General features: G+C 43.9%; 1 protein-coding gene across 2 annotated transcripts in view; it reads right to left on the reverse strand.

Moving 5' to 3' along the window:
- The window catches only part of LOC144935811 (CYFIP-related Rac1 interactor B-like), a 33,937-nt gene extending 11,824 nt beyond the window's left edge, over positions 1 to 22,113 (reverse strand). Inside the window, exons 1-11 of one of the 2 annotated variants that reach the window (XM_078862587.1) lie at positions 22,059 to 22,113; positions 21,823 to 21,944; positions 13,722 to 13,806; positions 11,136 to 11,219; positions 9,576 to 9,697; positions 7,635 to 7,740; positions 6,360 to 6,496; positions 5,178 to 5,255; positions 2,757 to 2,873; positions 1,035 to 1,114; positions 76 to 202 (exon numbers count right to left, since the gene is read on the reverse strand). In XM_078862587.1, the coding sequence (XP_078718713.1) occupies positions 76 to 202; positions 1,035 to 1,114; positions 2,757 to 2,873; positions 5,178 to 5,255; positions 6,360 to 6,496; positions 7,635 to 7,740; positions 9,576 to 9,697; positions 11,136 to 11,208 (840 nt within the window). In that variant the 5' untranslated portion in view covers positions 11,209 to 11,219; positions 13,722 to 13,806; positions 21,823 to 21,944; positions 22,059 to 22,113. Of the gene's footprint in view, positions 1 to 75; positions 203 to 1,034; positions 1,115 to 2,756; positions 2,874 to 5,177; positions 5,256 to 6,359; positions 6,497 to 7,634; positions 7,741 to 9,575; positions 9,698 to 11,135; positions 11,220 to 13,721; positions 13,807 to 21,822 lie in introns of both variants that reach the window. The other variant, XM_078862586.1, reaches the window with a different exon arrangement.
- Positions 22,114 to 22,414: the final 301 nt, after the last annotated feature.

A 22,414-nucleotide genomic window follows, 5' to 3' on the forward strand; every position in this document is an offset into this window, starting at 1 on the left:
CCCCAAAATGAAATTAAGCCATACAGGGGATTTATTTGCGTGCGTGCAGGCGTGTTGTGTGTGCATACACCGTACGTCGATTTTGGAAGATTTGGCGAAGGCGCCCACAGGGTGCACGTGGTCGTAGAGTATGATGACGCCCACCATAACGCGCAAGCAGAAGAACACCGTCTCTTCGCTCGCAAAGCGCTTCCTGTACTCCCTGCCGGCAGTGCACACAGACACACACTGCAATTGCCAACCAAGCCTGTGTGTGTGTTACCAAATCAACCCAAAATGTGCCCCATTTCATCGCATCTCAGAAGCAAAGCAGGTTTGATTCCAGATAGTGCTTGAGTGGAAGACAACCATGCATAGAAAACAGGTATATTGCATGTTGCTGCAGGACTACATCATCAGTTCTTAAGCTACATACAGTAAAACCTTAGATTGCGAGCATAATTCGTTCCGGAAACGTATTTGCAATCCAAAGCACTCGTATATCAGTTGTGATCACGTGACGCTCGGCAGACAAAGCGTACACACGTACTACTCGTATTGCAGGGCCTCGCTCGTTCATCAAATTAATATTTAGGTAAAATTTTTGCTCGTTTTGCAAAACACTCGCAGACCAAGTTACTGGCAATCCAAGGTTTTACTGTATATAATTTGATACCAGGGACTGACATTGGAGCAGTTCAGATAATGAAGTTCATGCTGAACGAACATGCAAAATTCCACCTGGAGGTGCATGGCTAAAATTTGTACCTGAGCTCACTAGAATTGCCGTGCTGCACATAAATCACCACGCCACTACGGACTGTAGGTGCAGTGCCACGTGAACACAAAGATCGCCGTATAGTCATACAAACTGTCGGGGCAAGTGCTGTTGGGGCGGGCCTATGTCGGCCTGCATGGCGCACGAGGGTGTGGTGTGGCCAACACCACACCCGGTCGCCTCCGTCTCCCCAGTGCAGATGTTTACATCTCAACCATGTGCTCATTTGAAGCACACGGCAACACACAGTCACATGCGGTCACAGCGTGAGGCTTACGGTGTCTCCAGCATGACTTTGCACACCCTCGCCATGGTGCTCAAGCAGTCTGTCGTATTTTCCAGGGGAAGTGACTTGTGCTGAAACAGGAATCAACATTGTACACATTATTAACTACCGATTAAACAACAAGGCGTGAAGCAAACAAAATCCCAGCGATATGCGAATAAAACATTTGAATTTGAAATGTTCACCATGATAAACCTTGCTCGTTTATTCAAAATGAGATACGTTTGAACAAGTTGAGGCTATTAATGCCAAGTGATATAAAAAAAGACATGATCTTCTTGGTTCTTTCGGTAAAGTCACGTAGAAGGGAAATAATAAAATAAAATACATAATAAAATACAATTCTCACGACGTTTCGGCCACAACGCAAGCAGCTGTCCCTCAGGTGAAGAACAGGTCTATCGGAAAAACAGCATCTGAAACGTCGTGAGAATTGTATTATATTATGTTTTATTTTTATTATTTTATTATTTCCCTTCTACGTGACTTTACCGAAAGAAGCAAGAAGATGAATCCCTGCAGTCACGAAGGCTTTAAATCGAAAAAAGACATGATGTTGTGACTTAAAAGGACAATGTAAACTCTACCAAATTGAGGGCTTGGTGCCCTTTAACTCGTGTCTATGGATTGTCTGCTGCTTTGGCCTGTATGTCAGGCCTGCATTGCACTGTATCAGTTATCATGTTGGCCCAGACCTTCCCCGTGAAATAGGAACTAGCATTCTAAACGGGTTCTCACCAGGAAAAATAAAGTCCATGAACCAATCGCCCATATCTCTCCACCCAATTAATGTTGTATTCCATGAACAGTATCAAGTATGAGTGCCTGTTATTTGGTACGGATTTGCCGTAATTTATCAAACAACTTATACGGCTTCCCTGACGCCGTTTTCAAATGTCCAGCAACTCTATGATACTGTCAAAACCTAAAATCTCATGTTCGTCAATAACACCATCCTAAAAGGAAGAATATATAATAGATGATGTATTGGGCAAATGGCCTTTCTTCATGGCACATAATGAATGTGTTATTGACGAATGTTTTACATTTTTGTTATTTATGACCCACTGCCAACGCATCACGAGCAAATAATTCGTTACATTTTCTCTGAACCTAGTGTGCCTGGTCACGTAACCACACTAAACAACACAACTCGTAGATAAGAGACAGGTTTTCCTTATCAATCTCTAGGCGGATAATTGTGACTACTTTGCACAATAAATGACCTGTAAGCCAAATCTACATTTCTTTACTATCATTTTCAATAGCAAGCCACTGTCAATGTCAAATTTGTCTGACCTCGGAAGATCTCAGAAGCCAAGCAAGCCTCAACCTGGATAGTGCATGGAAGGTTGACCGCCAAGCACAAAGTTTGTTATTGGCTGCGGGGCAATATTGTGGGCATCCAAGGGCACTGCAGCAAAAAATATTGTGGTAGTGGAATATGCTCCCACGGAAATGCTCTCCATCTTTACAGACCCGCACTGACCAGCGTGAAAGTATGGTCACAAATAACCCCTTGCAACATGCAAAGCGTGGGACGTGCCCTCATCCAGCAATGAAATTGCCAAAGGACTGTACATGTACAACACACATGTTGCCTTGTACTTACGTACCAGGCAAACCAAACTAATATGAGCCCAGAAAGGGCACACATCCTGTTAAACATTCTCCAGAAAGACCCAACACGGGAACAACGTCACCCACTGTTACCTCCTGCACAAACCGCGTGGTGCCATCGCTCAGCGTCTTCAGCATTGGCGTCGCTTCCGCGTAGAACAGGGACATGCGGTTCGCCATCTCGTTATTCACCTCCATCTCCACGTCGGACTGTGGCGAATGCAAAACGGCAGCAACGGAAAAGCGCATCAGCCTGCGCACAACGCCACGTTTTTGTGGGCGACGCCTGCCGCAGCTCCTGTACACTGCCGAATGAAATATGATGAACCAAGAAAGTGTTTGACAATGTTCCCGTTAAAAGCAGTTATGGAACACTAAAGTCAAGTAGACAGCCAGAAGGCACGTATTGCTGCCATGATTCACAAAACGGTCACAATTTGGGATACATTTTTAAACTTTATTTTTTTCCCTTTTTGTATTGCCTGTATTTTATATTCCGGCTCGTTTGTTATATTGCCTTGATAGTACATTTCACAAGCGTGTCATCCTCATCATTAGATGCGTCATGTGTACATACTTATTTTCATGAATTAATCATTTGTACATGTTAACACAAAGTAATACACCGTTTAACTGCATACCTATACAGGTCACTATGCGTCGAAGGTGATTAACTGTGAGCAGACCACAATAGGTACTGCAATTTTTGTGCACACAAAAAATGGCAGGATGTAAAGCACAATGTGCACGCATTATGTATGTCGATTACCCTATGAATAGACACACTTAAGCGGTTGTGCTTTTGTTATGTTATCCGCACCTGCAGAAGGACGCTTGTGTTGCGCCCGAAACGTCGTGATTTAATTTAGTTGTTTTTCATTTATTTCATTTTCTACCTACGTGACTTTACCGAAAAAAACAAAAAGAATGAATCCTTGCAGTCGCGAAAACTTTAAATCTAGAACCCTATGAATAACCCAACCGGTAATGGATATACATTGTAATGTATATGCATACATTAACCCCCCCCACCCGCCTTCGCACCTGATTGACTCACAAGTGACGACATAAGTTGTATCCCTCTATTTAAGAACGAAACAGGTGGATTCTCCACAAATGTGGCTGTCGCTTGATGAGGCTGGTGGCAGTTAACGGCGAAACGTCGTAAAACGTCGAATTTTCAATGTTGTGGGTTTACTCTCCAACACACCGGTGTGCTGTACCAGTAACGAATTGGCGTGTTTCGTTTACGTGACAAACCTTACAAATTGGCACGCATTTATATTTACGCGATCTAACTAAAAAAAAACGTATATTACGGATCATATTTACATGCCTTGTGGGCAGTGTCATAAACACCAAGTTTGAGTAATGGAATGGACTTCGTGTTTCCCATGTGCAGGGGTTGGCAACGTGCGGCTCTGGAGGTGCATGTGGCTCTTTAAGGACCGCTTCGTGACGTAGTTTATCAAGGACCGTCTCTCGCATTCACATGCATTGCGGCTCTTGAAATATTGAGTTTTTTACCGAATACGAAAAAAAGGCTGTTCTTGTTCGTTTGGTTGCCAACCGCTGACCATGTGGGTGGATGAAGTCAACTTCATATACATTGCAGAGGTGTATGTATATTAAACTTCTTTCACACTGTACGCAGCCAACCGAGCTAATCGGAGGTGCGGTGTAGGAGCATCTCAAACTGCCTTTAGCGGCTAGGAATCAAACTCAGGTCATCAGGTTGACAACGTACTGCACCAAACACTGCACCACCGTTCTAACCATTTTCATTTCTAATAAATAAGGCAAATACCAGTAATGCATTGAGTTAATCCCAATGACAAAACGATACTCAAGCAACAAACATTGCAGCCAACAGAAACTCGTCAAAAGTTTTGTTTTTACTTTTCCCAAAGAGGGTGGCGATCACATACGCAAGTCATTGGTGTTCAATTTACACTCTCCAAAACAATATTTTCCAACTTATTTTGAGCCGTGAACACATTTAAAGGCAGATGACAATTCAACAAGGCGAGCTTTGACGGAAAGCAACGATTAAGGAATTGACATGCAATAGCGCCACTTTCAACGTGCGGGAAAGGCGACGCATGCCCAAGAGTCGCATAAATCTTCAGCTGGAGTCCTTATCAGCCCTGATCTACGATGGCGAAAGCTGGGGGCTTTGACAGGGAGTTTGTCACTATCTGCAGAGATCCGCGGTTCTAAACCGGCAGTCCGCTCTCTTAATCGTCCCTTTTGCATCACACGGGACATAAAAAAAAAATCCTACGACGTCCTTGAAAAAGTGGAAGCCAATATGTTTTCAACGTCATGGTCCAAATTTGCCCAATTGGAAAAACGACCTGCATATTGGGGTAACACAAACCAACATCCCCTCGTACTGCGAAACTACTGCAGACAGTGTCGGTGAAACACAGTGCCTTCAGGATCCCCGTGCGCTATAAGGATGGCGTGAATGCCAAACGTTCTAATGATGCGAGTTCATTCAGTTCCACTCACACCCATGTTGTTGATGCGCATGCGGCTCAGAGTCCGTCGGTAGTAGCTGAAGTCGTTCTGAATGGCCGGGTTGGTCATCTAGCCAGGGCACAGTGAGCACAAGCAAATAAGGAGCAGCAGCAGCAGTCGACAAATATCTCACACTGCAATAAAAAAAAACATGGAATTATAATACAACCATAAAACATACAGTGAGGGAAAAAAGTATTTGATCCCCTGCTGATTTTGTATGTTTGCCCACTGACAAAGAAATGGTCAGTCTATAATTTTAATGGTAGGTTTATTTGAACAGTGAGAGACAGAATAACAACAACAACATCCAGAAAAACGCATGTCAAAAATGTTATAAATTGATAAAATTATAGACTGATCATTTCTATGTCAGTGGGCAAATGTACAAAATCAGCAGGGGATCAAATACTTTTTTCCCTCACTGTACAGCTCAAATTGTAAAACTAATTATTAGGCACATGTAACAATGCGTAGATGAAAATCAGACTTTAGCTGACAATGTGTGGAATGTGCATGTAAAAATCCACAGATTATGATTAATGCCACAATTATGCAGACCCGGGGTCAATTACATTGACAGCAGCATTGTTAGCCAAAAATACAATTAGTTTGTGACTCCAATTCATTATGAATGCCATGAATACAATTGTTACTGACCCCAGCTATGCATTTAGGCTAATGGAACAAATTGTTACTGATCATATGACCAACAATGAACAGGAGACAATTTACAGAAAATACAAATTATTATTGTATAGAACTGTGAATGCAAATCGTGGCAATTGGTCGAGTTTGTGGATGGTGAATCATCAAACACCTACACATTATCCACACAACGTATTGTCCATTAAGCCTAGATAATGCTTAGATGGGTGACCACATCCCATAGCAGCCAGGACTACATTGTCAGCAGAGGCGAGTACAGTAAAACCAATTGTTACATTGTACTATGCTTCCCACTTTCACCAACCCACACTGAGCAGCATGGCGACGTGTGCTCAAATAAACACTGCGACCTGGACGGTGTCGGAAGGCCCCCATCCTGCAGTGGATTGAGGAAAAGGGCCATACATTTAATGTAGGGCCTGTTAAACTTACATCCAATGTCCACAACATATGCCTTTTAACATGCTGCCTCTCACTGAATCAGCCGGCCCCGTTCCCCGGTACCTTGAGCTCGTCGAACTGCAACGTGAAGTGCAGGATCTCTGCAAACTGCTTAGCGAGTGCCTGCTCCCGCTCCAGATGTTGCATGGACGTGAGCGGCGGGCAAGTGAGCGCCACCAGGAGGCTCTGCAGAGCACGATCTGACAGGAGCACACGAGAAATGTAGACTGCACAGGCTGTTCGGGCAAGTGCTGCAAGTGAATGTCTATGAAGGCTGGCACGGCGTACAAGGGTGCGGTGTGGCCAACACCACGCCCATCCGCATTTTTTGTACTTATTGCGGATGTCTAAACACCCATCATGGGGTACTCATTTAAGGCTAAGTCGATGTAGGAGGAAGCCCAGGACCAGTTCAGGCATGAACCCAGGTCCCTGATTCATAGCAGTTCATTAACCACCATAACACCGCTCCCCACGCACGCGCACGCACGCACACGCACGCACACGACGCAGCTACCACTGGGCTGAAAAACACTTGCCCAGACGCCAACTTAATAAAGTATGAAAAAAAGCATGCTTTTATTTGCTTTCATCATCTTGAGCCAAACCATAACAGATTATTGTGGGAGCACATACATTTGTAGCCAACCATGGTATGACTTAAGATGCCTTAGGCTCTACATTAATGTTGCACATTGGTACAAAGAAATATTGTTCGACGCATATCCATTTCTTCCGCTATGCTCTGACAATTATAAGAGTAAAAAATAAATCAAGTATGAAATCAAATTACAACATTTGGCAGCTGTTTACTTTCAAGCATGAGTTTGTAAAATTAAATACCTTAAATAAGATTCATACCAAACTTAAAGAACCATGTGCATATATTCAGCTGTTTCTGTACCTTTTATTAAGCCAAATGACATTTCAAACAATAGTAAGGTTACGGTTTTAAAATGTCATTAGGCTTAACAAAAGCCACCGTTCACTATTGTTGGATAAGGAATTAAACTCTCCTTGATACATCTGAGTGGAGAGGTGGGTGGCACAGTGGTTAACGCACTGCGTTACGAACCCGGCGAAACAAGTTAAATTCCCCGTCAGCTACAATCAGTGGAGCAATATCTAAACCAGCCCTAGACTCCCCTCCACCTTGATCCATTCCTACTGACCAGCATGGTGAAGTATGTTCATGGGGAAGCCTTCACCAGCAGTCGACTGACAAAACGGATGCAAATTACTATTGTTATTTAAATGTGCTGACACTTTAAACTCCCTAAGCTCATCCGTTGTCAAGATACAGCACAGAGATACACGTCACACGACATGACGCCTCACCGAGGCGCTGGGAGAACTCGAAGAAGCGTTTGAGTTTGGAGACGAGCGGGCAAACAGCGTTCCACGCCTTCTCCTGGAAGATCTCATTCCCAGGGTTGGAAATCGCCTGCAAGAGCACAGACAAAACACCGCGATTGTTTCAGAATGTGGTTGTTGCACACATGCACGCTGATGTCCCATGCGAGAAGTGGTGGTGGGAAAGCTAACAGAAGTTTCTTCTTCTGTTAAACAATGTTGAAATGAAACCGTGTGTACATTCTTTTAAAGTCATACCCAGTGTCACCTAATTATCCAAGCGAGCCTCACTGATACTCAAGGTTTTTTTTTTTACCAGTCCTTCCTGCATTGGGATGTTTGGCCAATTCCATTAATGAGTGCTTTGTGTGTGTGTGGAAAAGTTACACAATGGCAATGAAAGGCCCATATACAGATCGGTTCATAACCCAACCATATTCGACTGCAGCGTTCAGTCACCTCAACCGGGTCTCAAATCGTGTTCACGACATTCATGCTTGGGAAATCCAACTAATTCTTTCCGGACAATTTTTGTTTCTAAAATTATTCGCATACAAGATACAAAACAGTCCAAACGCCCTATGGCCAGGCCTGCAAGATACTCACCGTACAGCTACAGGGGCCTCACTGGGGTAAACCTACCACTAGCATATGACAAAATGACCCTAAATGAACATAATCATCAGATCTCTGCAGCCAAGATGAATTAGGCCTGGTTAATACTTGGATAGGGGATACCAGGTGTAGAGATTCTCAGGAGATGGCAGCACAACGGATTATTGAAACTGTGTAGAACTTTGAGCGTGTGGGTTTTTTCAAAGGTACCCCAAGTTCCTTGTACATGAAGGCAAACACTCATAAATAAGATTAACCAATCATCAGTCTTGAGATTCAGTGGGGATCTCCTGGGTAAATAAAGTAAGTCCTCTGTAGATGCGTTCCTGAAAAGTGCTAAGTTAAGCAAAACACGTGTTAAGCAAAAACTATTTCCCCATAAATATGACGGGATTAATAACTCGGGATACGCCGCAGTGTTACTGTATCATTCCGCATACTGTATCATACTGCTCCGACGTGCAGCTCAAGTAGTTTGTCGGTGACCACTCAGAAACCGCATCATAACGGTGCGCGTTACCATGTTATAATGGCGCAGGTTTCACATTGTGCAAAAAGTGTTTCCTCATGGAAGAAACGCGTTGTAGCGAAAACGCGTTGCGTGAACACACGTTAAGCAAAGACTTACCGGAAAGGACATTATTATTAAGGTTATGTTAAAGAAACAGGGAGTGATTAAGTTCGTTTCAAAGAGGTGGTCAAGAAAGCAAAAGGTGTCGGACCACCATGTTTAGGATATGGCAGTTGAGGAAATGTGGTGTGCATGAGTGTACATCTGGGGAGTAGTGGCATGGTGGTTAGTGCACTGCACGACAAACCCCCTTAACCTGTGATCAATTCCCGTCATTAATATCAGCGACGAGTGATTCTGAACTGGTAGATTCAGCCTGAATAAAATGCTTGGTGGGGTGTGTAAACATTAGCACTGGGGAGACAAAAGTGACCAGGCATGTTGCAGACCTTCATAGGTACCAGCCTTTGCCACTAAAGTCTCTGTAGGCTACACAGGGGAACTTTATCTGTGTGTGCACCTCTCAGGAGTGGTAGTGCAGCGATCAGCATGCTGCACTACGAACCCGGCAACCCGAGATCAATTCCCACTCATGGCCAACACCAGTGACTATTATTTAAACCAGTCCTGGGCCTCCCCTAGGTCGACTTATCCTCAAATGAGTACCTGGTGTGGAGTGTAAACATCGACACTAGGGAGACAAAGGCAGCCAGGCGTGGGTATTGGCCACCCACCCCCTCGTGTGCCACGCCGGCCTTCAGAGGTGCTACCCGTCAGAGTATATTTGTCTTTGTGTGCACCTCTCGTATCTCGTTGCCAGCGCCGCAGTACTCCTGCAGCTCAGAGAGCACGCTCCGTGTGCCCTGCAGCACCGACCCCACCGACATCCACGTCTGCTGCTCATTGTCAGTCGGCTGTGCATCTGGGCAGCGGCAGCAGCAGCAGCATCAACAACTTTAATTGATAAGAGCGTTTAAATGCAATTACATCTAACGATACTATAAAAATATGATGAGACTACATTCGAGGTGAATATCAGGTTACCATGGGAGACAGCAGAGAGAGAGAGCAACACCCTGCCACATCCTGGGATGGCATAAGAGGGGCCCAGCAAAAACAACAACAACAATGAGCCTCAGGGGTAGCTGAGGCAGCCATGGCAGCACCTACAGGTCCCAGGGCATCCTCGCTGTGGGGGTGGGTCCAGGCCCTCCAAGGAGTCCCAGTGATGATAATCAGCATGACAAAGTGTCAATAATGATAACTGTTGGCAATGACGAATTCTTGACGATGATGCTAATGAGGATTTAATCATTATTAGCCATTGATGATCATCAGCAGCATCAACAACAGCATCTTCTAAAACACGTAAAAACGTCTTTTTTACACGAGCATTGAGATCCGTGAAAGACAGCCAGATAAACATTTGCTTTTAGCAAAAAGCATAGAGGCAATTCCCATTCTCTTATGGATCTACATGGTCACTTTTTTTATTTTAGAAGTTGAATTCACATCAGACCACACTCCACCAACACTTTGCAGTAAGAAACAGAACGTTTAATGCATTCTAATAACATCTATTTATTAATCGTCAATTAGTAAATAAAATAAAATAAATTACATCTTCCCCCTTTATTTTTTACATCAGTCAGCACTCACGAATTACCACAAACTTTATCACTTGTCCTCTTGCAAACCGCTTGGGGAAATCCATGGCGAGTCGAGGCGGTAAATGAAATCGAAATGTTTTCATTAAATTATAATGTAACCATCAGGATGCAGAGAACATTTGAGTCAGCTCAAGTTTCCACTGTTCAGGGCGCCATGACTCATTTTGTACGGATATGTGGAATTTGGGCTGAGCTCCATTTTTTGCTAATCAATGCCAAATGCATTGAACGGTAGCTACGAGGCATATCCACGACTGCAACGTGAAACCCGCGTTACTCTAACCAGGGGATGCTGTTGTGGTGTAACGGTTAGCACCCTGGACTTGCAATCCAGAGGCGGCCAGTTTCATCTCCGGTTGCATTCGTTGAAACTAAGGCCAAGTTTTCTTAAACCCCACACGCTTCTGTCCACCGATGAATGGAAGATTAGGCCAATTACACTCGAGGGAGGTACTCTGGAGCTCATCCAGCTCAGGCCCTTCTGCAAGCAGTGATGTCAGAAAGGACATTGCAGGGCTGCACCTTTGCCTTTTTACTCTAACTACGTTCATACCTTAATGGTGAAGTAAGCCAAGTATTTATCAAATCTTTACAATCGGGGGAGAGGGGTTTCATGACATTTAACTGAACTCAAGTCTTAATGAAACAAATGATGCACTACGCTAATTGACGGGTGGCTCCATGGCTTACTTTCAAAGTCGAGGAAAAAGTTTGGTCCCTGTTCCAGGTCAGTGCACGTCAGCACTTTCAGTAAGTTGCCCATATTGCGATCACCTGCAAAGGGCAAACAGAAAGAAATTATGTAATGCTTGAGCTGCGCTTTTCAAAGCTTTCAACCAAGTCAACCTTGAAGTACACGCAATGAACACGAATGACCGTGTTACAGCTACCAAACCACGACATCGTAGTATTCTGTGTTATCATATTAATGCTCAAATGAAATTTAATTGTATAGTATGAAGATCACCACGAAGATCATGAACAGTAGTGTATGCTACCCGCAAATACCCATCTGTGAAACAAAGCGGCTAAGTTTTTTATTTTATTGTCATATTTATGCTTGTTTACCCAGTAAGAGACTCTGTTTAGCAAAGTAGTGTCAGTTTTTGCCATCGAGCTCAATGTTGTGATGTGTAATCCTAATTGAGTAGTTTTCAGGTAATTTTTACAGCATTGGGATGTTTTGGCCAATACCAGTTACACTGTATGCTTTTATAACTAGGGGAAGAAACCATAAAACAGGAAGCCCATGCAGAACAGAGGGGAGAACATACAAACTCCACACAGAAAGGCCCCAGAATCAGGAATCGAACCCAGAGTCGCTTGTGAAGCACAACTGTTACCACTGCATCACCCTGCTGCCAGAGAACCTTGTGCTATGAGAATGTCACAAATATCAAAAGGAGTCATATTATTTAAGACATTTATTCAGATGTACAGGGTTCATGTTCCCTGCAAGCCCGATCACATTACTCATTCGAATACCCTTATCTACGTATGAATTCTTACTGAAGTCATTTGGCCAAATCGTCGTATTTGTTTCATTTCATATTTGTGGTACGTGACAATTGCCCCACTGGAGTCGGTTGGCGAGGCAAAGGCAAAGGCATGCATTCCAGACTTATGGCAGGAGAACTAAATCTTCACAAAGGGAACAACCATAGATGAATAATGCCTGGTGACTCCTCAATGAATTTCTCTCACCCAGACACCAGCCAGTGCTTCATCTCTCGCCGTTTTTACAGAAGACTTTGCAAAACATGCATTACCTGTCAAATGAAAAACACTATTCTACTGAATTATTTTCTTTTGTGCTGTCATTGGTAACCTGGTCGAAACCATCAACTTGCTACACCAGGATTCATACCTCGGATCTCAGCGGTGTGGCCTCAAAGCTCACACAAGACCATTTTGAGCCCCATTAGCCACATGACTATCTTGACAAAGCGTTACCATTAGAGTACATAATGCGGTATTTTTATTTGATGAGCGAAGTGGCACTAATTAAAAAAACATGAGCTGCCTAGCAAACAACAAGCAACATATTCATATTGGCTATAACTTTACAGACGACTGTAAACAACAATTTACAGCCCTTTGTAAAATCCTCTGCTGGACAAAGATCTCTCCAGGCCATGTCAACCATGGGAGTTGATTGATAAAACTTCACCATGCTGGTCAGCGCGTCGATGAAGGCAACATCGATGTCGGATAAGTAATTACAACAAAGCGAGCCTTTTTTTGTTCATTCCCTTTACGTAAACACAGCTGAGAGCCCAGCGCAGCATCGGTTATCTCTGCAAGTGAAAGCTGTCGCGATAAACAATGGTGAATAAAAAAAAATTCACTATGAAAAAATAAGAACAGGTATTTCAATTTCTGGCCATATAACCTATTCTTATTTTTTCATACTGGCAAAAAAGTCCCATTTTAATCATTAGCTATGGCTGGGGACCAAACTCGAGTTGCCAGGTTCACAATGCAGTGTGCTATCCCGCTGTGCCACTGCTCACGGTGGCCTCGACACAATGCTACACTGTACATCGACATGGCAAACAAGAGACCAAGATGCTCATGGGCACCCCCAAGACTAGAATCTGATGGTCAAAGCCACGTCACTTCCTTCTCAGCACTTCCCAAACAGAAGTTCCGGTTTCAACACAAACTCTTGCCAAGACTTTTACATTCAAGGAAATGAAAGCCTAAAACAAATGATAATTACATTGTGTAAAAATGTTATCCTGCCCTAAACTAAACGCCACCGTCACATCAGTACAATATCCCCAATCTGTGTGAAAACAATCAATTGCGTCTACTTTTGAACAGATAAAGTAACATTTAACCTTACCCAATGGCAAGCTATCAGTTTGGTTATTAATACTCTCCAGCATTGTAAATGATGGCATCACGTTTGAAAGCAGATTAAAGCATTCGTACTGGAACGGGGTGGAGTGGTAGCACAGTGGTAAGAGCACAGGACAATAAAATCAACCACCCGAATTTGATTCCTGGCCATGGCTAACATCTGTGGCGAGTGATATATGAAATGGTCCTCGGCACTGCCCTTCACAAACCCCCAGAAGCCCTGCATCGTTAAGTATGGCCAAACAAGCACCAAGGCTGAATGAAAGGGGAGGCCCTCGTTCAGCATTTGGTTGAACAAAAAAAAATCTGTAATTCAAGATTTAATTTCTAATTACATACTAAGACGACCACACTCACATGGAATTCACCCTGTTCATGATAAGTGGTTCCGATCTGATAAAGTGAGCTTACCCGAATGCTTAAAACTGTGGAGGTCCTGTTCAACGCTTCGGGCTCATTCGACTTGAACAATTTGCTCAATGAGCACTCGGATAACCTGGGAATGAAAGAGCGAAAAAAATTAGCAACACCAACCAACTTTCTCACTTTTCCCGGTACCCATAGTCCCCCAAATGAGCACACTCTTGTGGTAAGATTGAGACATCTTCCATATTGGTTCTCATTATAGAACACACATTAAATAAAATGGCATTTCATCATGGCAATGTAGATAGTATAGGCAAAAGCAACATTCACAAGCTTCCTCATATGCCACCAACCGACCACAGCACAGTGCCCGACATTGGCGTGCACGTCACAAATTATTCAGCCATCGGACTGGCACAATTTTAATTTAAACGCAGCATACAGCCACCGTCCATCCACGCTACACCAAGCTACCTTTTCGCCAAGAGGTGACGAGTTTTATCGGCACACCGTCGTGCAGCGGCAAAAAGGGGGAAATCAGGCGACACACACGCATGGTTCTCACCACATTTCCCATCAGCCACTGGGGCTTCCCTGAGAGGGGCGATCGGCCCTTATAAGGGCAGATGCGGTGTGGCCACACTTCCTCCTCGCACAGGGCTCATGTGGCTGCCCTCTTCCAGCCCCAGCTAGGACGTTATTTTTTTCCACAATTAAAAAATATCACCCTGCAGGAAACTTGAGTTTTATTGTAAAAATATTTTTTCACGGCGATCCCGGTAACAGCACCGCCACGTTAATGAATTAGCTTTTCTCGCAATCAAACTCTACTTATATTTCAACACAATACAGGCACAATGGGCTGTTACCGGTCTATAATTTAACGTTTTACACCGATTCACACTCGCACTGTTTGGTATAAACATGCATCTTCGAGTTATATTTTGAATAAAAATGACACATTGCTTCGAGCAATTTGGCTCAGTTCTTTGTTTTATTGCGTGTGGGCGGAGGTAGGAGTATTTGTCAACAAAACCATTAAGTTGTCTAGTGGAACCAACCTAATCAAAATAGATGAGGCAGCGCACCCAAGAAAATAAGTGGCGAACTACAATTGTAGTGTCTCTGGTGTGGCTACGGGGGACGATGGAAACCAATTTCATTCAGCATACTTGAATAAAAAATAATTTATTTTTACATATCTGATTTATTGCATGTATTGTTAATGTAATAATAAATTTTAATTGAATAATCAATTTTAATTGATTAATCAATGCATTGTAAAACACCTTATAACATTCCCTCATGGAAACTGCCTTGGCACTCCACATAATGAAATTAATGAAATGTACATTTAACCACGTGTCTTCAGAAAATATGACAAAGTAATGTAAAAACACATGCATTTCCCCAGAGCTTCATACAGGATGCTGTGGCTGTTTTAAGTTCTGAGCATGTAAAATTGCTTTTATTTGCTTTGCAATATACTGTAGAGGAAGTATTTTTAAGTACAACAAATGTTGTACACCGATTCGCACGGTTGGCTTCGTACGGTGAGAAAGAAACGCAGCATACATACACACAAATGTGACCTAAGATGGAAGTGCATTTTTTAGGTTGATAAATGGAAATCCAAAATAGGAGTGATCTGAGAACTACAATTTAACAGAGACTTTACTGGAAATTGATGCAAAATTAACCCCAACTACCTTAACCCACAGTGCAGGAGCAGCCACACACTTTCAATTCCCGCTTCCCATTACTCAACGCAAGAAGAATTGCATCTGGTTTCAGTACCTCCACCCTCTGTATATCCTTTTCCAAAAATAGGTCCAAGGGCAGAGTACAAAGTGTCTACAAATACAGTATATAGACATTTTTAAATCAATTTAAATCATCCAATAATGAAGCCGATTACAGTTTATTTAATATATCTCCATTCAGCCAGTGAGACATCTGGTAAGGCTTATGCAAAATCCTACAGCAATAAAATGTTACTAGAATTGAGAACTATACAAATCTAATAATAATAATCACCTTGGCATGGTATATAGTGATGATGAAATAATAAGGCGTACAGAGTGCAGGTTTTAGTGCTTATTGGGAAGCTGAATTTGAAAATGAAAAGTAACATACCAACGTCCCGAATGAAGAAAGTTTGTATTCAGGGCGTACAATGTCCTATGACACATATGGTTCAGAAACATGGTCATAACCACACAAAAAATGGAACGAAAAATAAAAAGTGCACAAAGAAGCATACTTGGAAAAACGTTGAGAGACATAACGAGAAACATTTGGATTAGAGGTCATACGCATGTTTTAAAGATGATTGAAACTGTTTTTTTACTTTTATTAATTTAATTTTTTTACCTACGTGACTTTACCGAAAAAACCTAAGAATATGAAACTGTTAATAAATGTGAGTTGGCTTGGGCAGTACATGGTGCTGGAAGGAATGACGGCCGACGGTCAAGAATGAATGAGTGGCAGCCAGCGAATGGAATACATTTGAGAGGATGCCCGCCAAGGACATGGGGCAATAGAAATAGCTCGCGGGCAGGTGATCAGTGGATTATTCCATCACAGGATCGCAATATATGGTGGTGGGTTGGGAAGGCCTTCATCCAGCAGTGGATTGATAATGTCTGATGATGATGATGATGATAATTTGCTGTGACGTTAGCGGTAGAGCAGTGGTGCAGTGGGCAAGCACACTGCCCTATGAAACCGGCGACCCAAGTTCAATTTCCAGTCACAGCTAACATCAGTGGTGAGTGGTACCTAAATCATTCCTGGATTCCCATCTTCACCAATCCACACTGACCACCACGAATAATGGTCAAGAAAACTCCCACAAAGTAAAAATTAAAAATAAGACACAAATCAATTATTGAATTTACAGTAATTATATTACAACCTCTGGATGGTCACAAATAAATGTATAAAACAGTCATACTTTTAAATATGCACCATCTCAATGCGACCACCTTTCCTGAGGCAAATTATAAACGGTCATTTTTAAAGATTTTCGTCCCACTACTCCACTCAATGTCCCGCTTTCCACCAAGTCGACAAGGAGCTATCCACTGTAAAACGTTTAACATCATTAAAGTTTTAGATGCGAAAAACATGATATATAGGGAATATTCAAAGGTTAGTGATTTCCTGCTCAATGACCATTGAGACAGTGTTGATGTCCTTTTCACAAAGCTGAGCCAGTGATGGAAATTCCACATTCTATGGCAGGGGGCAAGTCTAGATATAGGACAACCAATCTTGACTTCCCAGCAAAGTGGCACTCATTTTATCGACCCCGGAGGGATGATGGGCCGAATCAACCGCCAACCAGGATTTGAACTTGAAACCTTCAGACTGAAATCCACTCATTCTCCTGCTAAGCCAACAGGCCAGATTTCATTTGGAAAACTGACATTAATAGTGAAAAGCAAGCGATCTAAAGAATTGTTTTTAATCAAGGTACAGTATTATTACATGCCGTGATATATGGACCTGAACTCGGACATTGAGTTGATGGAATATAAGCCCAAAAGTGTGCAAAAAGAAGCAAGGAGGAAAAAATGTGTATGATTAAATTGAGACCAAAAGAGAATACGTGTATTAAACAAAATACGTATATTACAGACATCAAATTTACACGAAAAAATCAAGTGGGCTTTGGCAGCAGTCACTTGGAAGTATAATATCCAGTGTTCATGACTAACCATGAAATGGCAGCCGAGGGAATTATACCCAAGAATGTTCAACAAGTAATATAATTATTACCATTAAGTGACAATGACTGGGTGATATAAAATAAACAGCACTGACAATGCTGTTGGGTAAGCTAAAAGCACTGTATATTGCACGACTAAAATAGCTTAGCATTGTAGCAGTCAACCACAAAACTTGCCAACAGGTTACCAAGAAACATTATCAATTAAACAATCTTTGCATCCGCACGAATGGGGGATCAATGGAAATAACCTGCCAGCCCTCTGGTTGATGCTGATGTTAATAATAGCAATACGATCAGCAGTTGGTTATAATCACTCATGTAAAGGGTTTTCCGAAAGAGTCCAGCTAAGGGCTGGCCCTGTAGCATTAAACTGCGATGATTAATTTCATTCTATGACCAAAATGACATGAAAAGCCCCGATCTCATCAATTCGTGGAAACTAAGCAGATCTGAGCCTTGATCATGCTTGGATGGGCGACCACCATGCATAGCAAGTGCTATAGGCTCTGGGGCTACATTGTGGGCAGCAACGGGGAGTGCAGAAAAATTAAATGTGCTGTACCGCTATGCCAACACATTATACCCCCAGGCCTTCACCAACAGGGTGAAGTTTGGTCAGAACCCCCACGACCCGGACAGCATAGGAAGGCCCTCATTTAGAAGTGGATCGCCAAAAGGGCTGTACATGTACCTCTACATCACCTAAACATAGTCTAATGTGGGTTCATATTATGGTTGGGTTGGCATTAATGTGTACAATATTTGTAAATAGCTGCCACACTCTTCCTATAACCTGTTTCTTACCAATGTGGGCTGCAGAGTTCATGTTGCGTCTTGCCTGTGGCATCCAGACATCGCCACATGCCATGGCATTTGTATAACCAACAGTGGCTTGCTTTATGATGATTGCTCAGAGCAAAAACCCTATTGGTGGTCTCTTGTGGTGTACACCTGGAAGCAGAACATACTGACCTTGAAAGGCATTATTGGCCGAATAGTTTCCTAATCTTTCCTTTTGACATATACACTAGTAAACCTGACTCTCAAGGGTCACAGTGGTTTGCACACTTTGCTCCTAACCCTTCAAACTGAGTTTGATTTCCAGCCATGGTTAAAACCAGTGGCAAATCGTATCTGAACCAGTTCTGGGTCCCCTCTCGACCCTTCACCAGGATGTTATGGGGAGGCCTTTCACCGATCTGTGGATTCATGAAGTGTAGTACTATATATTATTCAAACATTATACTACAGAGTGCAATTCAAGATTAATAAGGGGCACAAGAGGGCAGTCTTAAGTGTCAATCACGGGCGTCTACAGCCTGGATGGACCCTTTTGTGATGATGCTCCAAATTTAAAAGTGACCACGGAGAGGTCCACATTGATGTTTCCCTCTGGGAGCCCCCAAAAAAGCCCTCACCACAGTTGCTCGAGCAGCCATATGGCGTGTGTATGATTCACTCTAGCGTTTCAACAACAGCAGCATCAGCAGCGGGGAAAGTACAGTACTGTACCGGCTTTATGACTGCATTATCACATGCCCCATAACCTTAAGGAGGCACCACTATTCTTTGGACTTTGCCCGCAGCATAACTCAACGTAGAAACCTCACCAACTCTCAACGAGGGGGAGGGGGGGTACACGGGTTGGGTGTGAAGTCACTCAAAATGCTGGCCCTCAAACCTCCCCGAGAGAAAGGGGACCCACTATACGGCTAAGAATCACTCCATGTAATGACATTGGTGTTTTTGAAGCGTCGCCTTTCATGCTACCGCATAAGCGATGTGCGGCAACGTTGGCATGTGTGACCTGCGCTATGTTAAAAGCACCCCCCCCCCGCCCCATTCACAACCCTCTCCACAAAGACAAAGATCCCCCGTATAGCCTGAACGGACTGTTAGGGAAAGTGCTGTTAGCGAGCACCTATTAAGGCCGGCACGGCACGGCACACGAGGGGATGGGTGGCCAGCACCACGCCCGGCCGCCTTTGTCTCCCCGGTGGCAATGTTTACACACCGCACCAGGTACTCATTTGAGGCTGAGTCGACCTAGGGGAGGCCCAAGACCAGTTCAGATACTCGTCACTGGTGTTGGCCGTGAGAAGGAATCGAACTTGGGTCGCCAGGTTCGTAGCGCAGCGCACTAACCCCTGCGCCACCACTCCAAACACACAACTGCACAAACACTTGCAGTCACTTTACGAAAGGTCAACTTCAAACAATGTCCGTGGTTATGCCCGAATGTGTGCGTTAAACAGTACATTTCTATATACAGTACAATGTAAGCCAGCAGTGGAAAAGGCAACAATACGCATAGGCTGTGCCGTATGCTGGTCAGCACATTGCACACAGCACGGCAGGCTCACGTTACAGTCCAGGGATTTGATTAATCACACCGAGCGAGATATTTAAGCGCCGAGCAATGTGAGCATTTACACTCCGCTGTCGTGCAACCAATTTGGGTGTAATACGATGCAACATACCAATGTGCCTAAAAGAAGCAAAGTCGTTCAAAAGTGTTCACCACCTTACTATGACATAAGGTCCAGAAAAAATAACTGAGGATATTTGTGCGTGGGGTGAGTAGCGTGCTTTGAAAATACATCGAGACAAAGAGGAACAAATGGATTAAATCATGTCATCGCTGTCAACCCATACGGTTTTACCCGTATTCTTGTACTACAGGGAAATTGAGCTAAAAGAACGTGGTTTTTGTTCTATTTGTTTGTGTTTCTCCCTTGTGATGGGACCTTGTAGGATGAACGTTGAGATTTATAAGGGCACGTGGTGACCAATAAGGTCTGAATTGGCCTGTAATCAGTTAGGCACTGATAAGGGGTTGACAGGTATGCAATTGTGTGTAATACAATGCAACATAGCAATGTGCCTAAAAGAAGCAAGTAGCTCAAAAGTGTCCCAACTACCTTACTGTGACATAAGGTCAAGTAAGAAAAACGAAGGGCATTTGAGCGTGGAGAGAGAGTAGCGTGGTTTGAAAATACACCGTGACAGAGAGAGGAACAAATGGATTCAAGAATGTATGCAAGTTATAACGGCATCGTTTACACTGTTATGAAACCGAAGTGATTATTGGATAGAGGGATAATGATGATGATGACCAAGGCGGTCGAGACTAAATTAAGAAGTGGGAGTCAAAGGAGGGAACGACGTCTACGGCTGAGATGGAACCATAAAATTGATCTCGGGTGCGCTGGATGATCGATTGTTAACATCGAAATACCGTGAGGTGTGGAATTATCGATTTGGGGTGGCATTCATCCAACGGTGTATAGATCACGGCTGGTGACACACTGAGGGTTGGGAAACGAATTGTGTTCACGTGTTTTCAATACGACAGGTTGAATCTAATCGGTGGCATTAAACTGATTTAGTTTTACTGAAACGGAACTAAGTTGTCGTAACCAAGTTAATCTCCATTCGATTTGACTAAAACGTTTCAAAAGGATCAATTACACCGTTGGAACCTCATTTGCCAGTAAAAATGGTTCCATAGGTTCCAATGGTGTAAATGCTTACCCCGAGCTCTCATACTCTGATGGTGCATTGTCTTTGAGTTGTGCGCCTATTGGCGTCATCTGGTCCAACCCATGTGAGACTAGGCTCTAAGGAAAGCTGTCTCGGGTGTGGACCAATCAACTTCAAGGACAATGCATATATTATCAGTTATGTTTTTGCATTATGGCTGCAGGTATTGTGGTCTATGCAAACATGACTCCTTGTAAAAAAAGGTGTCAGTTTTGTTGCCAGATAAAAGGGTAAAAAACTAATTATCAAGGATAAATTACTTCCTTACGAAGGGGGTTAAAAAGTAATGTAAATCGTTCCGCACGCAGTATGTATATGATAGGTGCATGTCTTGTTTAAATCGGGACGTTACCTTGGGATTTGTCCTTGGTGAAATTTGGGGCTAGGGAGCCGCATCGATTGCGTTATCGACAACATTTATCGATTAGGTAAATCCGATTTTTTTTACAGGAACGTTTAAGAACAAACCCATCTCCTTCAAGGTGAGTTTCACCTCGTAGTTTATAACTTTCTTTTTCAAAACAAGGCAGTTAAGCTGGGTTTGTTATGGTGTCGTCAAATCGGTGATACTAAAACCTGCTTGAAGTTCACCATCCCCGTGAAAAGGGGGGCTCTGTAAACCGGTTTAGTTCACCAACTTTACACTCAAACCTTTCACCAACATCTGTTGCGGTCTATAATATTAACAAAAATAACTAAGTAAGAGCCATGACATAGTCCGTTAAACACACCGCGACTAACAGTAATAATAATCACAATAATGTCCCGTTAACTCAAACCACTCGCTCCCATACCAAGGCCCAACACCGCCCGCGTGAAACCACGGCCTTGCCTAGCGCCCCTACAGGCGACGACTCAACTCACCCGGCAGGGGGAGGGGAGAGCGAGTCCGGGCCTCCCGGTCGGTCCTCCCGCTCTTCTGAACGGGCTCGGGGTTCGTCAGCAGACGCAACGAAGCATGGTGCCCCCTCCTCCTCCTTGCCCGTCTAAATAAATCGATAAAGAGACGCGAGGTTTGGAGCTTTGTAATTGACTTTTTCTCTCTCTCACTCTATCACGGCCGTAATTGCGCAATTCACACGTGGGAGTAGTGGACCAACTTCTCCGTTTCTCTGCCCAGCCCCGGGGAGTCTCGGTAACGTGTCCGCCTCTTCCTCTCCTCTTCCCGTTATCTTTGCCGTCATCATCAGCAGCGGCTACGCCCACCTCGCCCCCTCCTCCTCCACCCCCTCCACCTCCCCCTCAGCCCCCCCCCACCTCCTCAACCCTCCTCCACCCCCCCCCTCCTCCCCCCCTCCGCCCCCCCCACCTCCGCCCCCCCTCCTCAACCCACCTCCACCCCCCCCCCTCCTCCCCCCCTCTGCCCCCCCTCCTCCCACCCCTCCTCCCCCCCTCCACCCCCCCTCCTCCACCCCCCCTCCATCCCCCCCTCCTCCCCCCCTCCACCCCCCTTCTC

Source organism: Lampetra fluviatilis, chromosome 14, assembly GCF_964198595.1.
Source record: "Lampetra fluviatilis chromosome 14, kcLamFluv1.1, whole genome shotgun sequence".
NCBI lineage: Eukaryota > Metazoa > Chordata > Hyperoartia > Petromyzontiformes > Petromyzontidae > Lampetra > Lampetra fluviatilis.